Source organism: Corvus cornix, chromosome 2, assembly GCF_000738735.6.
Source record: "Corvus cornix cornix isolate S_Up_H32 chromosome 2, ASM73873v5, whole genome shotgun sequence".
Classification (NCBI taxonomy): Eukaryota; Metazoa; Chordata; class Aves; order Passeriformes; family Corvidae; genus Corvus; species Corvus cornix.
The window spans coordinates 86,263,471-86,279,103 of NC_046333.1; the positions used below are offsets into that span (position 1 = coordinate 86,263,471).

The 15,633-nt window shown below is 40.0% G+C and overlaps 1 protein-coding gene across 14 annotated transcripts in view; it reads left to right on the plus strand.

Annotated features, from left to right (window-relative positions):
- FHOD3 (formin homology 2 domain containing 3) overlaps positions 1–15,633 on the plus strand; it is a 377,773-nt gene that overhangs the window by 56,277 nt on the left and 305,863 nt on the right. For all 14 annotated transcript variants that reach the window (XM_039572720.1, XM_039548148.1, XM_039548141.1 and 11 more), the window contains exon 3: positions 1,699–1,763. In XM_039572720.1, coding sequence (XP_039428654.1) covers positions 1,699–1,763 — 65 coding nt within the window. The remainder of the gene's footprint in view (positions 1–1,698; positions 1,764–15,633) is intronic.

Consider the following 15,633-nt stretch of genomic DNA (forward strand, 5'->3'; position numbering starts at 1 on the left):
CAGGAAATTTCACAGTCCACACTACAGCCTGCTTTTGTGGGGGCAATAGCATTTGCTGCTTGGCGCTTCAAGTTTTTAAGAGAAGGGAGACACTTTGCCCACTCTGTCCTAATGATGTCCAAGTAGACCTATTAAAGAGAAATTTCAATTAAAGGTTTTTGGCTTTGCTTTTTTTAAAAAAAAAAATCTATGTTTAGTGTTTTGGGTTTTTTTGATCTATAGAGAAATGTTGCAGTTCTGAAACTGGAACTAAGTCCTCTATTAGCAGGTACACAGGTGCATGTTAACCACTTCTTTTTCAGGTCCTTACTTTTCTTGGTTTTCCCATATGTTTTCCTTGGGGCAATATTTTTCTGAAAATACCTGTCACTACTTCTGTTACCTTGCTTCCCCTGCAAATCTTTCAGAGAAATAATATAAAACTTTTGGCTTTCTTTTTTTCATGAAAAGAATTAAAAAATATTTTTGTTCTGCAAAATAACTGTGGGCAGGAAAACAATAAGGTAGGGAAGAACTTTTGTTGTTACTAGAAAAATGTTTCAAGTTACAGCCAGTAGAAGATTCTGCTGGATGTCTGTGTGAAGGGTTTAGCCCTGAAGCCTCTCAGCAGAGTTGCAAAGTATGTAATTGAGAAAGGTTGTGCTAGTTTGTGCTCTAACTTGCATGTAGAAGTGGGTCTAGGATTCACATGGCACAAACTAAGCTGCATTTGATGGTGTTCTAAAAACAGTTTGCCTTCATGCATGTTTTCCCACAATAAATTCACTGAATCACAGAATGGCTGAGGTTGGAAGGGACCTCTGGAGGTCATCTGGGCCACCTAGAGCCACTTGTCCAGGAATTGCATTTTTAGTTTCAGAGAAATGAGGGAGAATATGCTGTTGTACAAGCAGAAGAGACATTTGGCTTTCCTTACCCTCCCACCTTCCATCAGGTGAGCACATTTGGGTGCAGAGGAAAGGTGTTGTCTGTGCCCTCATGTCAGTTTGCAGGTGTAGCACCTAGAAATCAAGAACAGTGCTCTTGTCCAGGTTGAAAAAAATGCAACTAATAGTAACTTGACTGAAAAACAAATGAGGTATGTAGCAGCTAATTAAAATAGGCACTCCATTTAAGACCTATATGGAGCTGAGAGCCAGAGTGAAGAAGGACTCAGTTTTGCCTTTTTGCATGAAAAACACAGCTACCTTTGTGCTTTAAAAATCCATTAGGCTACATGGCAGATCTGTGAAAGTGTCAACAATCTCTTGTTTAACCTTGGATTTTCTTTTACTGCTTTATTATACATAGCATTAAAGTATTTCTGTGAAAACTAAAATGTGCAGTCATCACTTGATACTTCTCTAATACAGTTTTCATTGTGGTGGGCTGTCCTTGGCAAGTGTCCAGATGCCCACCCAGCTGCCCTCTCACTCTCTCTCCCCAGCAGAAGGGAGGGGAAATAAGGTAAAAAAACTTGTTGATTGAGATAAAGATGGAGAGATCACTTAACCATTACTATCATAGACAAAACAGTCTTGACGAAGAAAATTAATTCATTGCAAATTAAAATGGAGGTGGATTATGAGAAACAAAGACAAAATTTCTAGTATCTTCCCTTCCCTCCTACCCTTTTTTTCTTAGGCTCAATTTGACTTGCTTCTTTCCAGTTCCTCTTCTTCCTCACTACACCTTTACATACTTTTCTTCTCTTTTTAGGAGGGGCAAGAAGCACAGCATAATTCTGAGGACCCAGCTGTCAGTCAGAGTCCATGCCTGCATTGGTAAGTAAAGTTCCACAGGTCTGAAGGAGACCAAATAAACAGAATTCCAACAAGCAAATCTGGAGTGTATGAATCAGACTTGGCTGTGTTCTAAATTGACGATAATGGCCAATAAATTGATTTTATTATTTTGTTTGTTGCATGCTGAAATTAGGTTGTATTAGCTACACTACCCTTAAAGCATGTTAAACATCCCAAGGAAGTATAGTATTGACAGTGAAGTCAGATGGTTGGGTGATGCTTTGAAGAATCTTCAATTATCTGTCCTGTAACAGCCTTTGTGTGCGCTCAAAAAAGACTGTGTTCTGAATTGGGAATGGGATCTGAAGAATTGTTGGCTGACAGCTAACTACTATATTTTAATAGCATATAAAGTTTATTACTTCACATCTTGCAGATCTTGGCTGCATATTTGTCATTATCACAGTGTCAGTGTCTTAAAAACTCTGGTTAAAACAATGCTGTCACAAGGAAAAGTCTAATGAAAGTCATAAAGTGCGTGTCAGAAGAGCTTTAAGGTTGCATGAATGGAGGCTGATGTTCTGGGATGGCGTTAATATGCTCTCCAGCATTCTACAGAGCAGAACGTTTCACTGAGTGCCAGTGGCAAAGCTAATGCTCATGTCCTGCTGATACTATGAGAGATTTTATGGGAGGCTGGTTTAAAAAAAAAATTAAATCCTGTGTGTATGTGCAACAGTTGGTTTCAGCTTCTTCATAGTAGATTCAACACTAATAAACTTAACTTGTTGTTGGTCTTGCTTCAGGAGATCGTAGCTTGAAATATAGGTATCTTCCTTAAAAGGAGGAGGAGGAAGTCAAAGTTTTGTGTCATTTCTAGTGACATTGCTTTTGGAGGATTCAGCTTTTAAATACAGCTGAATGTTTTCCCCTGCCCCCAGGATACGTTATGAAATGGCATTTCTGAGAATTTCAACTGAGTATAAGCAACCTACAGAATTCCTCAAATACCTCTCATTGAGAACAATCTCTAGGCTGCCTTGTGCAGGAACAGTTTCTCCTCTACTACCATTGACTTAAGGAAGAACAGCAGAGCAAGCCTACGTGTTAAGTGTTACAGAAGGAACAGAGATGATGCAAAGCCTAAACTGATTTTATAAATGTCAGTGAAATTAGGAACAGCTTGGAGAAGATTGTTCTTGTTAGGTCTGGAAGTATATTTGGCAAAACAGACCAGTGCAGGAAGACAAGATTTGATAAGTTTCCCGGATTGAGGTTTTATAAAAAGAATTTTCATGTAATTTTTTTTTCTCCAGAGTGCAGCCATCGAGGAACTGGGGCTCATAAGGTTCTGAGCTTCAACGTGTGGTTGCATTGTTGTTATCTGTTTTCATTCAAGCTTACTGTGGGCAATTAGGTGTATTACTGTGCATGTATCTTAATCGTTCCTGTATGAAAGTGTAGTCCCTTGTCAGGTGCTGTTGCTCTCTGGCAGCAGTGATGCATTCAGCAGTGAGTACAGAGGAAGTCAGGCTGCAAAACTTGAGTCCAGATTTCAAACTCCTAGAAAAGAGGTGTGTTTGGATATGGGCTTTTGGCTTGGTTCATTATAGGCAGGAAAGCCAAATGCCAGTTCTGGTTCTAATTTCCATTCCCCCTGCTGAAGTTTAGATTTTTGGGGTAAGTTTTTGTTTCAGCCCATAGCTTGATGTAATGTAGTTTCTTTTCTCTTATTTTCTTTTTTATTTTTGCATATCAAGCTTGTCTTATTTTTTGGTATGGGATAGTTTGAAAGACTCGGGGGATATTCTGTGTTTCTTACTACTGGTGCTGTTTGTAGAGCTGTGCCTGGCAGTTAAACCTGTCACAGAATAAGAGGGTTATTTCACTGGCACAGTGGGTGTGTGCACATCAGCTGCCTGTTGACTTCTCTTTTGAAATGCAAGCATTAGGTTTAGAGGTTAAAAGATGTGTTACATATTTGGAGTAGAAGTCAGGAGCTCGAGGAATCCTAGATGGCGTTATGTGGAGGAAAATTGTCATGCTTCAGGTATTTTCTTTCAGTCTTCACAGTATCCGTGGAAAGCATTGTGGTTAGCAATGTTACTGACTCTGCAAAGTCCCCAATAGGTAGCTAGGGCTGCTTTCTGAGAAGGTGTGGTTTGTTATGTAGTGACCTTTCTGCAGAGCCTCCAGTCATCTTTGTATTCAGCATTCTACTTTGCTCTTAAAAGCTGATAGGTGTAAAGAACTAGCTTTCCTGACATAAACTCTCCCATTTTGAAGTTGCATCAATTCTTTTATCCTTCTTCCTAACTCGCTGTACTTTTAAATTGTGGGAAATAACAAAAGCATTTATGTTCAGATATCCAGATAAAGTTTTCCATCGTTAGTGACTTCAAATCTCTGGAGAATTCATTGGGCTTCAGTGTCAGAGGATGTATTGACTACAGGCCAGTATTTTCTGAGACTTGGGAAGACTTAGCAAGTCCCATGTCAAGTGGGGTAGGGTTTTTTTGGTTTTAAGCAGAGCAGGGAAGGAATATTACTTAATGACTTGAGTGCAGTAGTTGTGGTACTTTCTACCCTGTTAAATACGAGTCCTTCTTAAGTACCTTAATTTAATGCATTAATACTTTCTTTTTTTTTTAACTCTTAATGTGAGTTCTTTTCTTATGTTCATTCTAAGGACTTTCAGCATGGGGGAACAATTTTTCTTTTAAATATTACTCTATTTCTTTTCCCATTTTGCTTTCATCCTGATTAAATTATCAGGATTAATTAATAGCTAATACATTTAAGTGGTTTTAATACAAACTTCAATATTTAGAATGTTTCTTTATATCAAAAGAGCATTGCTGAAACCAGTTCTGTTCAGAGAACATAAATAATTGAAAATTATAGATGTATTTTTGTACTTGTTGATGTCCAAAGACCTTAGTGGAGGAATCATAGAATCATAGAATAGTTAAGTTTGGAAGAAACCTTAAAAAACACCTAGTTCTAACCCCCTGCCATGGGCAGTGGTGCCACCCACTAGAACAGGTTGCTCAGGGCCTCATCCAAGCTGGCCTTCAACACTTCAGCAATGGGGCATCTACAGCTTCTCTGGGCAACCTGTTCCAGTGCCTCACCACCCCCACAGTAAAGAATTTCCTCCTAAAATCTAATTTAAATCTGCCCTCTCTCAGTTTAAAACCATTGCCACTTGTCTTATCACTAGCTGCCCATATAAAAAATTGCTCTTCTTCTTTTCTAAAAGCCCCCTTTGATTACTGTAAAGTCTCCTTGAAGCCTTGTCTTCTCCAGGCTGAACAGCCCCAGCTCTCTCAGTCTTCACAGAAGAGGTAACCAGAGGGCTGGAGCATCTTCATGCCCTCTAGACCTGTTCTGCCAGGTCCATGTCCTTCCTGTGAGTGCAGCACTCCAGGGTGGGTCTCACAAGGGCAGAGCAGAGGGGCAGAATCCACTCACTCACCCTTCTGGCCACACATTTGATGCAGCCCAGAACATGGCTGGCCTTCCAGGCTCTGAGTGCTCCTTAAATCAGATAGTGTCTACTGTAGGGTTTTTCCCACAAGCTTTCAAATTTGACCTTTTATTCAAATCACATTTATTATGAGTTACTACCCTTGTGGGAAAAGTCTTTTTAGTATTTTTGGCAGCCATATGATTTTGTATTTAGTTGTGTCTTAACATTATTTTAGTTTGTATATATTTAACAATTACAGGGCTCAGCTGAAGCCATGATAATGTCTAATGTAAATGAGAATGTAACTATAGTGTTGTTCAGAGGGGTAAGAACCCTTAAAAACAGGCAGAGAAATATTCTCGGCACTCTGGGTTCCTAGAAGAGTGAACACCAACTGTCAAAAGTGTCAAGAGTGTCAAAAGTTTTAGCCCCTGAAACTAAAAAGAAGGTTTTAGTCAGAGCAACATTATGACAGTGAAATTTTGAAGATCTTTACCAGCTCCAGTTTTCCTGCAGAAGGACTTGGTTTAACCATTAGGTCCTTGGTTGGCCAGCTCTGTTTGTGGCTCCTGCTTCATTTGTTTGTGCATTGCTTCATAGTTTTTTTCTCAAAATCTGATGTGATCTCTGAAAAAAAAAGAAAAGGCACCATTTGCTCTTACATATCTGGGCGCTGTATTTAGCCCAAGTGAGCCCCATGTCCTCTTCTAAAATGCTTATGCCTGTGATGTTAAATCAGGAGTGTTGCAATCAATGCTGAGAATGACATTTGGACAGAGATCCATGACAATGACTTAGATTCTGCCAAAAGAAGTTTGATATAAGCTTCAGTTGTTAATAGAGTGTAATACAAGAAGAATGCAAATAACAAAAGTTGATGTGATTCTGAGTGCATGTATTGACCTGGGATTACTTGGAGTACTGTGGCTTGTAAGGCCAGCAAATCTTGCAAGGAGTATTTTAAATTTTACTACCTTTTTATGTCAGCTTATTATTAAAAAAACCCCAAAATCCCCAAACCAAATAAACCAACAAAACCAACCAAAGCACACACCCAGGACCCTCAGCTGGTTATTTAAAATGCTTTTGCACTATAAAATTACTTTTTTTTGTATGGTTATATCTCCTATATTTGTGCAGTCTTTCTTTCATCTGTCAGTAGATTAAAAATAATTTGCATAGATGTTTGTGTATATTACATTTCATAGCTTGATCCAGTGAGGGCCCTAAACAGAGTGCAAGTGTATTATTGCAAGAGTCTTGCTAAATGTATAATATAGCTTCAGTATTAGTTGTTATAACCATTTTATGATCTAGTTCTGTTGGCTCTTGCACATGAGCAGATGCAAAGTTACCTCTGCAGTGGATTATTCCCAACTCTGGGACACAAGGGCTGCCGTGCCGCACAGCGGCTCTTTCTAGCCCCTATTATCAGGGCATCTGTGTTAGCCAGCAGTGTTAGCACCAATAACCCAGCCTTTCCACAGAGCTCTTGGGATTATCTTTTTGATATCCCCTTGTCTTGATATCATTTACGAAACGTAGCCATAAATATCTTCTTGAGCCTGTATTGTTCTGGGATACCTGAGGGAATCTGTAAGCTGGTTGTAACCATGGGGCTAGTAGAAGCCAGCTGTTTTTATTTGTCCTGTAATAGCTGAACTATGCAGCTAGTCCTTTTTTCCATGTATGGTTTTCCCTTCTGTTATCCATTATGTGGACTTGTTGTATGTGTTAGAGCAGATATGATTAGATTCTGCAACTATTTCTGCATCTATTGAACCTTCTGGTAGGACTTGCACCTCAAGCATGTGGAGGGACAAGTTCCTCCCAAGTGGAATCACAGTGCTTTCACAAAGACAAAACCCTGTGTTGAGTCTGTTACTGTACCTGGCCCTTTGTTGCAGAGAACTTGAGATACATGGACTGAAGGGGGGAAAAACGTGGTTTTTCTTCTTAAGAGTGTAGCATCGAGGTGTTGAAAAGTCAGTGCTGTTATGGTTAAAGAAATGTGAAACCATGTTGCATTTCATTCTTCGAGAGTAAAGTTAAACTTGTGCCTACAGCCCATGTTCTTGGTACTGTCTCACTTGAGATGCTTCTCCCTGCAAGTATCATTACCCCATTTCATTCTGGCACATGTGCATTTGCTGTGTGCTGAGTGCTTGAGTTGGTTTTTCATGGCCGTGGACAATGTGAAGTTCCTCTAGTTCATGCTGTAGAACCTTGTAGCTTTGTTTTGTTCTTTTAAAGGAAATAACTGATGGATTTTAAAATAAACAGCTTTCTTTTGATAAGAGAGTTTCTGAACACACTAAGAAAAGGAGTCTTATTAAAAAGCTTCCCTAAAGGAAGCTTAACTGTGGGACTGTGAGCTCTTCATTTGGGCAAGTAGTGATACATTCCAGAGAAAGAGAGGAACTTGGGGTTGTTTGAAGGACATTTTACAGTTTTATGTTCAGTGCTAGGCATTCCTAATAGAAAACATTTTCAGTTTGAGAGAGGGAACATGTGGAGAGCATTAGCAGTTTAGTAAAACGTGCAACCAATTCGGATTTAATTTAAAGGGAACAAAAGAGGTGCCTTGAGAATTTGTCGGAAGCGCTGTGGTTTTGCCTTCTTTGCACTGATGGTAAAAGGAGAGAGAGAGAGGTGAGTTGAAATTGCTTTATCGAATATCTTCTTAGCATAATTGGGACCAAGAAGACTGTGATTAATGGATTTAACGGTGCTACACAGGGATCTTGCATGCATTATGGATTTGTAATCGTGATATGCTTCCTATGACTCTTGCTGTAACTTCGTAAAAGTCCTGACTTAAATGAAGATAATAAACAACGTGCTTATTAGATGTAAACTGACATCACACAAATTGAAAAAACCTGAGAAGGAATGCCAGAACTCGGGGGGAGTTTTTTAAGGGTTAGGCTTTTTTTAATAGAATAATTTAAGTTCTAGTTAAGACAGTGCACACAGTACTTACTAGGGCCTGCATCCAGATGTGATTGGAAATATCTGGTTCAGCTCTCTTTGAGTGAAATGTGAAATAGCTGCAAAGGCTGTGATAAAAATACCTTTTTCAGCTTTTAAGATTATTTAAATTTTCTTTCCTGAGAATGTGGAACACAGATGCTCTTAAGTAAAATCCCCTGGTTCCCAGATCAGATTACTTTGTGAAAAATCTATCCATATAAATAACTTGTGGTTTTGCTTTAAAAATGTACACCTCTTTAAATTGAAATGTTAGATTTCTGTTGTACTCCTTGTGCATGTGTTTAGTCAGCCTCCTTTGTGGGGATGAACCACAGTACTTTCCCATAACCTGTGATTTACCTTCTGTTATCTCACTGAGAAAGAAATGGCCAGTCCTGTAGGATCTCAGAAGTTGTTTGAGACAAAGGTAGATTTCCAAGGCTTGTCCCTGAAGTTTTAATTTAAAGTGTGGTACTTAAAGTAGACTTTGTAGCAAGAAGAACCAAGAGTCTGTAGAGCAGGTAAAGCCTCCATTAGCAGTGGCATTTTCACATTAAAGTGGTAGATTCTTGCATTAGATGGGCATGTTCCAGATTTGAAAGGACATCTGTGGGGCATATTAGTGGGATGCTTTTCTTGTCTTGGGAAGCATTGTTTTCAAATGTGAAAGCTTGGCTGACTCAACTCACACTGGGAAGAGCTGCAGAAATCGAGTGAAATGTATTTGAATTGGGTATCCTCTTTCTGACCTTTTTTTTCCTTACAACTTTCCTCTTTTTTTTTTTTTTTTTTTTGCCACATGTAAAAATCTGCAAGGAAGATGGAATCTACTTTTGACTCTGAATACATAGTGAGATTTAAAACAAGTCTTATTTCTAAACAAAACAGAAACAACAACAAAAATTCCTCAATCATCTTCAATGGCACCATAAAGGAAACCATCTCCTCATAAAGCCAGGGAGGAAAATTAGTATGATACTTTGCTTCCCATGCCCCAACAGAAGTCCATTTATATGTTTCTTTCAGGCTTTTTTTCCTGAAGTAATTATAAAGTACCATATTATTGATTCATGGATTTTTTTTAAGTGCATTTTTTTTCCTGCAATCTAAAAACATCTTTTTGAAGATTAAAAAGAAATCTGTTAAAAAAATGAAACAGTTTATAGCTGCTTCTAATGGACTCCTCAGAAAATAACTGATAACAACAGTCGTATCTACATCAATGAGGTCAGTGCTGTTGATAGCACATCAGTAGTTGTTGACAGTTTTCATATAGTTTCCCTTTTTAGCCATTTGCACTTCGCACATATTTTATAGATATTAGTATTGACAGACAAAGCAGTTCTTCCTCTTATGATCAGTGTTCAGAGTGTTGAACTCATTTTGCTGTAGACTGAAGTACAGCATGTTCAAGTCCTTAATTAGGGGAAAAAAAGTTAAGTTCATATTAAGTATCTTCAAATAAATTAGCATTACACTTGGAAAAGAACAGAATAATTTGTTTCCTGCCTCCATGTAAACCTGCTTTATACAGAAGATACAAACCACACAAGTGAATTGGATTTGAATTAGTTCTCTTGAAGCAGTCCAACACTCTGTCATGTTTTAAGCTTTACCCTTCAGAACTTAAAACACTAAAACAAAGTTAAGGACCTAAACTATGGAAGAGAAATTAGAAGCTGTTACTTAAAAGCTGTGGGTTTGGAGTAAGAAGTGTGGAGGAAGGTATTTCTACATGATGTTGTTCTCAGCCCAGCCTCTGATTTAGCTTTGTTTGTAAGGAAGGCAGAGGGTTGCCGATTTTGCAGAAGTGGAATTAGGCTAAATATAGTCCTGTCCCCTCTGAGATGTTCTAAGATGCATGGCCTGCACATGTAGTGTGATAAAAGGGAAGAAGGGGTGTTAGTTCATAAGACAGGGAATCATGCTAGTATGGCTAGTATGGTAAGTAGGGAAGCTTCCCTTCTCTTCAAAATTAATCATTACATGTAAGCTTTTGATACCTTATGATGGTTTATTTCGTATTAGCTTAAAAAAGAAAATGTGTGTCATTGAAAAGCAAGGTCAGGAGATGCATGTTTGAACATTGTCAGACTGATTATCTTGAAAAATGGTGTAAGCAAAATGTGCAAACTCATGGTAGTGATGCTTCAAACAATTGCCACTTGCCAACTTTTCGTGAACTTGCTGCTAGTCCGGCTATATGGGTATCATATTTCAGACCAGGGCTATGTTGTTTCAGTCCTTATACTTACTGAAGGCAAGGTTTTGTTACCATTGGAAGATCTCACTGTGGAAAATCATATAAAATACATGTGGTTTCATAATGCTGTTTGACTGATTTTTCATATGACTTAATAACTTTTTTCCCCACAATGATATGTAATGATAAATGCACTATCTCAATATTCAGCAGTAAAGAAATAGTTGCTCTCTGTTGCTGATTTTCATTATGGCATTCAAATAGTGTGTACTGTTCTTTCCTTGCCTTCAGCTATTCTATTCCTCTTTCATTTATATTCTTTTCATCTTTTTCATGTGCAGCTGCTTTTATTTCTGTAGAAATTACGATGATTTAATTTGTAAATTGTGTACTTCTCAATTTATTTCTTTCATGAAAGAAATACTTCAAAGACTGAAGAGCTTTATTTAAATAGGTGGCAGAGCACCCTGATGTAATATATGTTGCTTTCTCTAAGACTGTCAAGTGAGATATACACAAAATGGACCCAGTTTCAAGAACAAAGTGTTTACTATCATGCAAAATATTGTGACAGTACCTCTGGAAGCATTTAGATGAAATTCTCATCTTGGGCTCAGAACATGCCATGGTCAGATGTGGTCATGAGTGGTGGAAGAACCACCACTCATTTTCATTATGCTTTTGTACTTATCTGAGCTTGATGAAATTGAGGAAATCATGATATCTCTGTCTGAAAAGGTGAAGAGATGGCAATATTTAATTGGAAATATTATGTAATGCGAAAAACTTGCTTTATTTCACAACTCTTTGTGTCTTCAAGTGTTTTTAATTATGAGCTGTCCTTTTCTGGGTGTGGGGGTTTTGTTTGGAGGGGAGGGGAAGAGTTTGTTTGGTTTTGGTGTTATTTTTTGGTTGGCTGGTTGGTTGGTTTTCTTGTGGTTTTTATGTGCAGCATCTGTGTTTTAGTCATGATAACAGCTTCTTTAAGGTTTTCTTTTCTTGCTTATGACTCAACAAGGCACATAAAAATTTAGGCTACGAAGAGGTAAAGTTACAGCCTCTTTATTTAGAACCCCAGCAGTTACTGTGGCTGAGCAACGTGCTATTGTAAGATGTAGGATGTCATAAGCTATGTCAATTCATATTTAGCAGTTTGAGATAAGTCTGGTATGTATGAAGTTATGTATCAGGTTTCTTTTAACCTTTCAGGCATTAAATATTTAGATCTGGTCTTACTATTAAAACATGAAGAGGAGTATGTTGGTAAACTCTTTGCTTAAAAAAACGCCCTGCTTCTGCAGGTTTATTTCTCCCTGTGGCTGTCCACAAGGTTTACACGTCAGCTTTAAGGGCCAGTTATAACTTCGGAATGCCTAAAACTGGCGTATCAAGTGAACTTGTTTCTGTGCTGGGGAATGAAATATAAATGTTGGATGTCTTTCCTTACTTCTTCCCATAATCCTAAATTTAGGTTCAGAGGACACTTAAAAGCCTATTAAGAATCCAATGCCTCTGGAGACATTTGCTTTCTTTTTGACTTTGTGTGACATAGGGACAGCTGAGAGCGTGGAAAGTTTCCCATCAGGCTGGGCACAGGAGGAGGCCTGGTACTGATCTCACCTGTGCCCAGCAGGGGTTGGGGTTTTCCTCAGCCCTTGTAGCAGGAGAGCTTATTCTGCAGTGTATGGGGGCTGCATGAGCTGTTGTGGGCGGGGAGGATGGTGATGATGCCGGCAAGATGGCAGCCAACTGTGACTGCCTTTCTGCTTCTTGCTGCTCAGAGCATGCATGAGTGGTTCCTTGTAACTGCAGCAGAAATACATCAGGAGGCTTCCTTACCTTTTTTTCCCCCATGCTGTTATGCTGAAATGCTTGGTGCTGTGCTTAGGAAAAACTTGCTGTAGGAAACGTGGGTGTGTTTGCATGAAAGGTCTAGCACCATAAGTAACTAACCAGAAAACCTTTATTAAAACCCTCACAAGGGAGTTCTGCCATGTTATTCTCTTCAACAACAGTGTATTACAACTTACTAATTTTTATTAATACCAATATGTTAAATTTCACAGTATATTAAAAGTACTTGAGAACCAGAAAGAGTGGGTGAGCAAATAAAATCCATCCTATATATTTGCTGGGATAGCCAGGTACTACTGCAGTATTCTCAGGGGTGGTGTAACCTGGGAAAAGGAAGCTACAAGGATACTCTGAACAGCTTCTTAAAGCCCTGGGTGTGAGCATGTGCTGTGCTTTTGACACAAGGTGAGAAAAAGTAATGAATAACAAGCAGCTATAGCTATCCGAGACAACAAACTCTGGGGCACTCTGGTAGCAGTGATGGGGCCTCCTGGATTTTCATCCTGAGGTTAGCGGTCTGCACATTGCTGTCACCGTGGTCTTCCTGTTTTATATTGTGTGTGGTCTTCTCTTCTGTACAGTGCGTGTTTCAGGCTGACATTCAGTCATTTGCAGATCTCTAATAGGACTTTGTGAGGAGTTTTTCTAACCCAACAGCTGTGAGATTGGTTCTTTTTGTTTTAAAGCCACTAAAATGCATATAATTTGGTACCAACTAGCAGGACCTAAAGGACCATCTGTGAGTTGACAGTACCTGTTTGACTAGCTGCCTGTTACCTTGGGATGCTGGGTACTGTTTCCAGCTGGCCCCTGGGGATGCTTGTTGGGAAGGCAGGAAGTGGGAGCAATTCAAGTACAGAAATGCCCAAACAGTTTCTAAATTTCTCAGTAGGAAAAGACAAGACAAAAAGCTAAACAGAAAAACAGCAGGTGCTATGCAGAAAAAGTATTTTTGCAATTGTATCTGTTTTGTGAAGACTGAGAACCCCTAGTCTTACTCTGAAAAAAAAAAACCAAAAACCCACAAAAAATGATCACCCAGGCCTCAAGAGAGCCCTCCAATGCAAAAAAACTCTCCAAATGCAACAAGAAAACAGAATGGATTTAGTTCTTCCCTCATTTCTTTGTGGCAGGAAAGCAGTAAGACCCTTGCAAGCCTTTTTTCAGCTCCCAGGTTGCTTCAAGTCATTGGGTAGAGTTATTCTTTCACATATTGCTTGAATTGCTTTTAACTATGTAGGAAACAAGTGTTTCTAGGGGAAGGTTTACTGCTGTACCACTGCCAGGGGTGCTCTTGTTGTCAGCCTCCCGGTGACACCCAGCACGCTGCTGCTCGGCCACTGCAGCAGCCACTGGGCCTCCTCTGTCCTGGGGAGCAGAGCCAGCCTAGAGGGCACATTGGAGCACCTCAGTTATGTTCCTGCCCTAAATTGCTCTTGCTCCATTGTCCGTAAAGGGAACAGATTAGGGAGAGGAGTTGCCTGATTGAGAAGAGGTACGCATTCAGTGCATTGTCCATTTCTGGTTTCTGTCTTCAGAGTCCTGATACTCATTATCAAATAACAGCAGCTTTTTATTGAAGTTTGGTTCCTTGCCAAGCTCTGAACATAGTTGCACTGATTTCTTTTTCCTAGTTCCTGTCAGGATCTAATACATAATTTGTATATGTAAATTTACTTGCTGGAATAACTCCTGAAGTTTTGCTGTAAAGAAGTTTGTTAAGAACAAGTAAGGTTCAGGGGTTCAGGCTGTGAGTTACCTCCATTGGCTCTAAGGCCCATCCTATGGAAGCAAATGGAGATGGAGTCTGCTCTGCACATGTACTGAAGGCTTTGCTAAGACTGAGACAGAAACTATCAACATAGGAGCACAAGACTTTCTGGGCAAACCCTTGCCCCAAAAGGTGGTTTGGGGTGAGAGTTGGTCCATTCTGCCCTTATGAAACACCAGTCTTTCACTCAAATGAGATGGTGCTTTTTGGTAACTTGTACCAGCCAGTTTCCTGGGGATCAGAAGTGCAGGTACATGCCTTCCCAGGAGAAGAGGAAAGTTAAAGAGTTTTACTTTGGTCTTCCTGACATGACCGCCCTCAGAGGAAGCAAGGAGCTTCCCGTGTTGCAGAGGCTGCCACGTTATGTGCCAAGCTGCGAACACAGAAGAGGAGGGTTTCTTTTCACTTTGTGTCTCTCCCATTGCTGCCAAAGAGTTTCTTTCTGGCATTGCCTGCTCCTCTTCTGAGCCTGATGCCCTGCAGCTGGCAGCTTCCGGAGGCGGCTGCCGCGTCCCTGTGCCACCCGCTGACGGACGGGTCGGTGTCAGGCGGTCAGGCAGCCCTGGTGCCGTGCACACAGCCTGCTGCCCATCCCTGCCTTTGAGGGTCGAGTCAGCTGGACTTTGGCATCCAGCACCCAGCTGGAAAGATCTTTCCTGCTTTTTGTAAGAATAATAAGGAAAAGGAGGAGAGAGTCACTTTGTGGGCTGTAGCTGCCTGTGGGCTGCCTTTTCCCCACCGAGAAAACAAGGGATCTGTTTTCAGGGCAGCTGAATGTCCTGGCCATCTAAATAAGATACCTTATCAGAGGTGGCTGTGGCACATGTCAGCATTCACCCCTTTTACCCTGTCTTGTTGGTAGATAGTGAAATTGTGACTTACACCTGTCAATTCTGCCTTCTTGATACGACAGCCAGCGTTACAGAGACCCAACTATGTCCCGGTGACCTCTTCATATCTGTCTGTATTGCTGCTGTTTACGTGCTTGCATATGCACAACAACATTGCTTTTAATTTTTCTTTTTTTCTTACCTCATTGATAGCACATGAAATGTATTACAACCTTAGTACTTCTTATCGGGGTTAGCTTGTTTTCTTCAGGAAGAAAAACAGTAGCACAGTTTGGACGAAGAACCAAAATTCCTATCTGCCCACCCTTTCTTTTCATGAATACTTTAAGGTTAAGCAACATCAGAATTATGCAGGGCACCTCTTGTATTTACTTTTATCAACCTCTCATTTCAGAATAAAAGTAGCTGTTGTGGATGGCACATTTGCTTGCAGATGTGTGTTTGTCATTTTGAGCACCATACCCGATTTGGAAGTTGAGTGTTTTAGTGTTAACAAGGAAGTTTCTTGGCCAATTTAAATTGGTGTGGATCCTCACCTTCAGCATTCACCCCTGCCTTTGTCTGTCCAAAGCAGTGGCCTGAGCAGCCATGTCCATCTCCTTCTGTTGGTCTAGTGCTTTTTCAGTAATCCCATGATGCTCATGGGGCAGTGGGAAGTGTGTGTGCAACTGAGAACTTGGTATCTTCTCCTGAACCTGAGGCTCCCAAAGCGCTGCCTCATGCCTGACAAAGCAGGCAGCTTGCTTGTGGCTTTCAGGCGTTTTAATGAGCCTGAACAAAACACA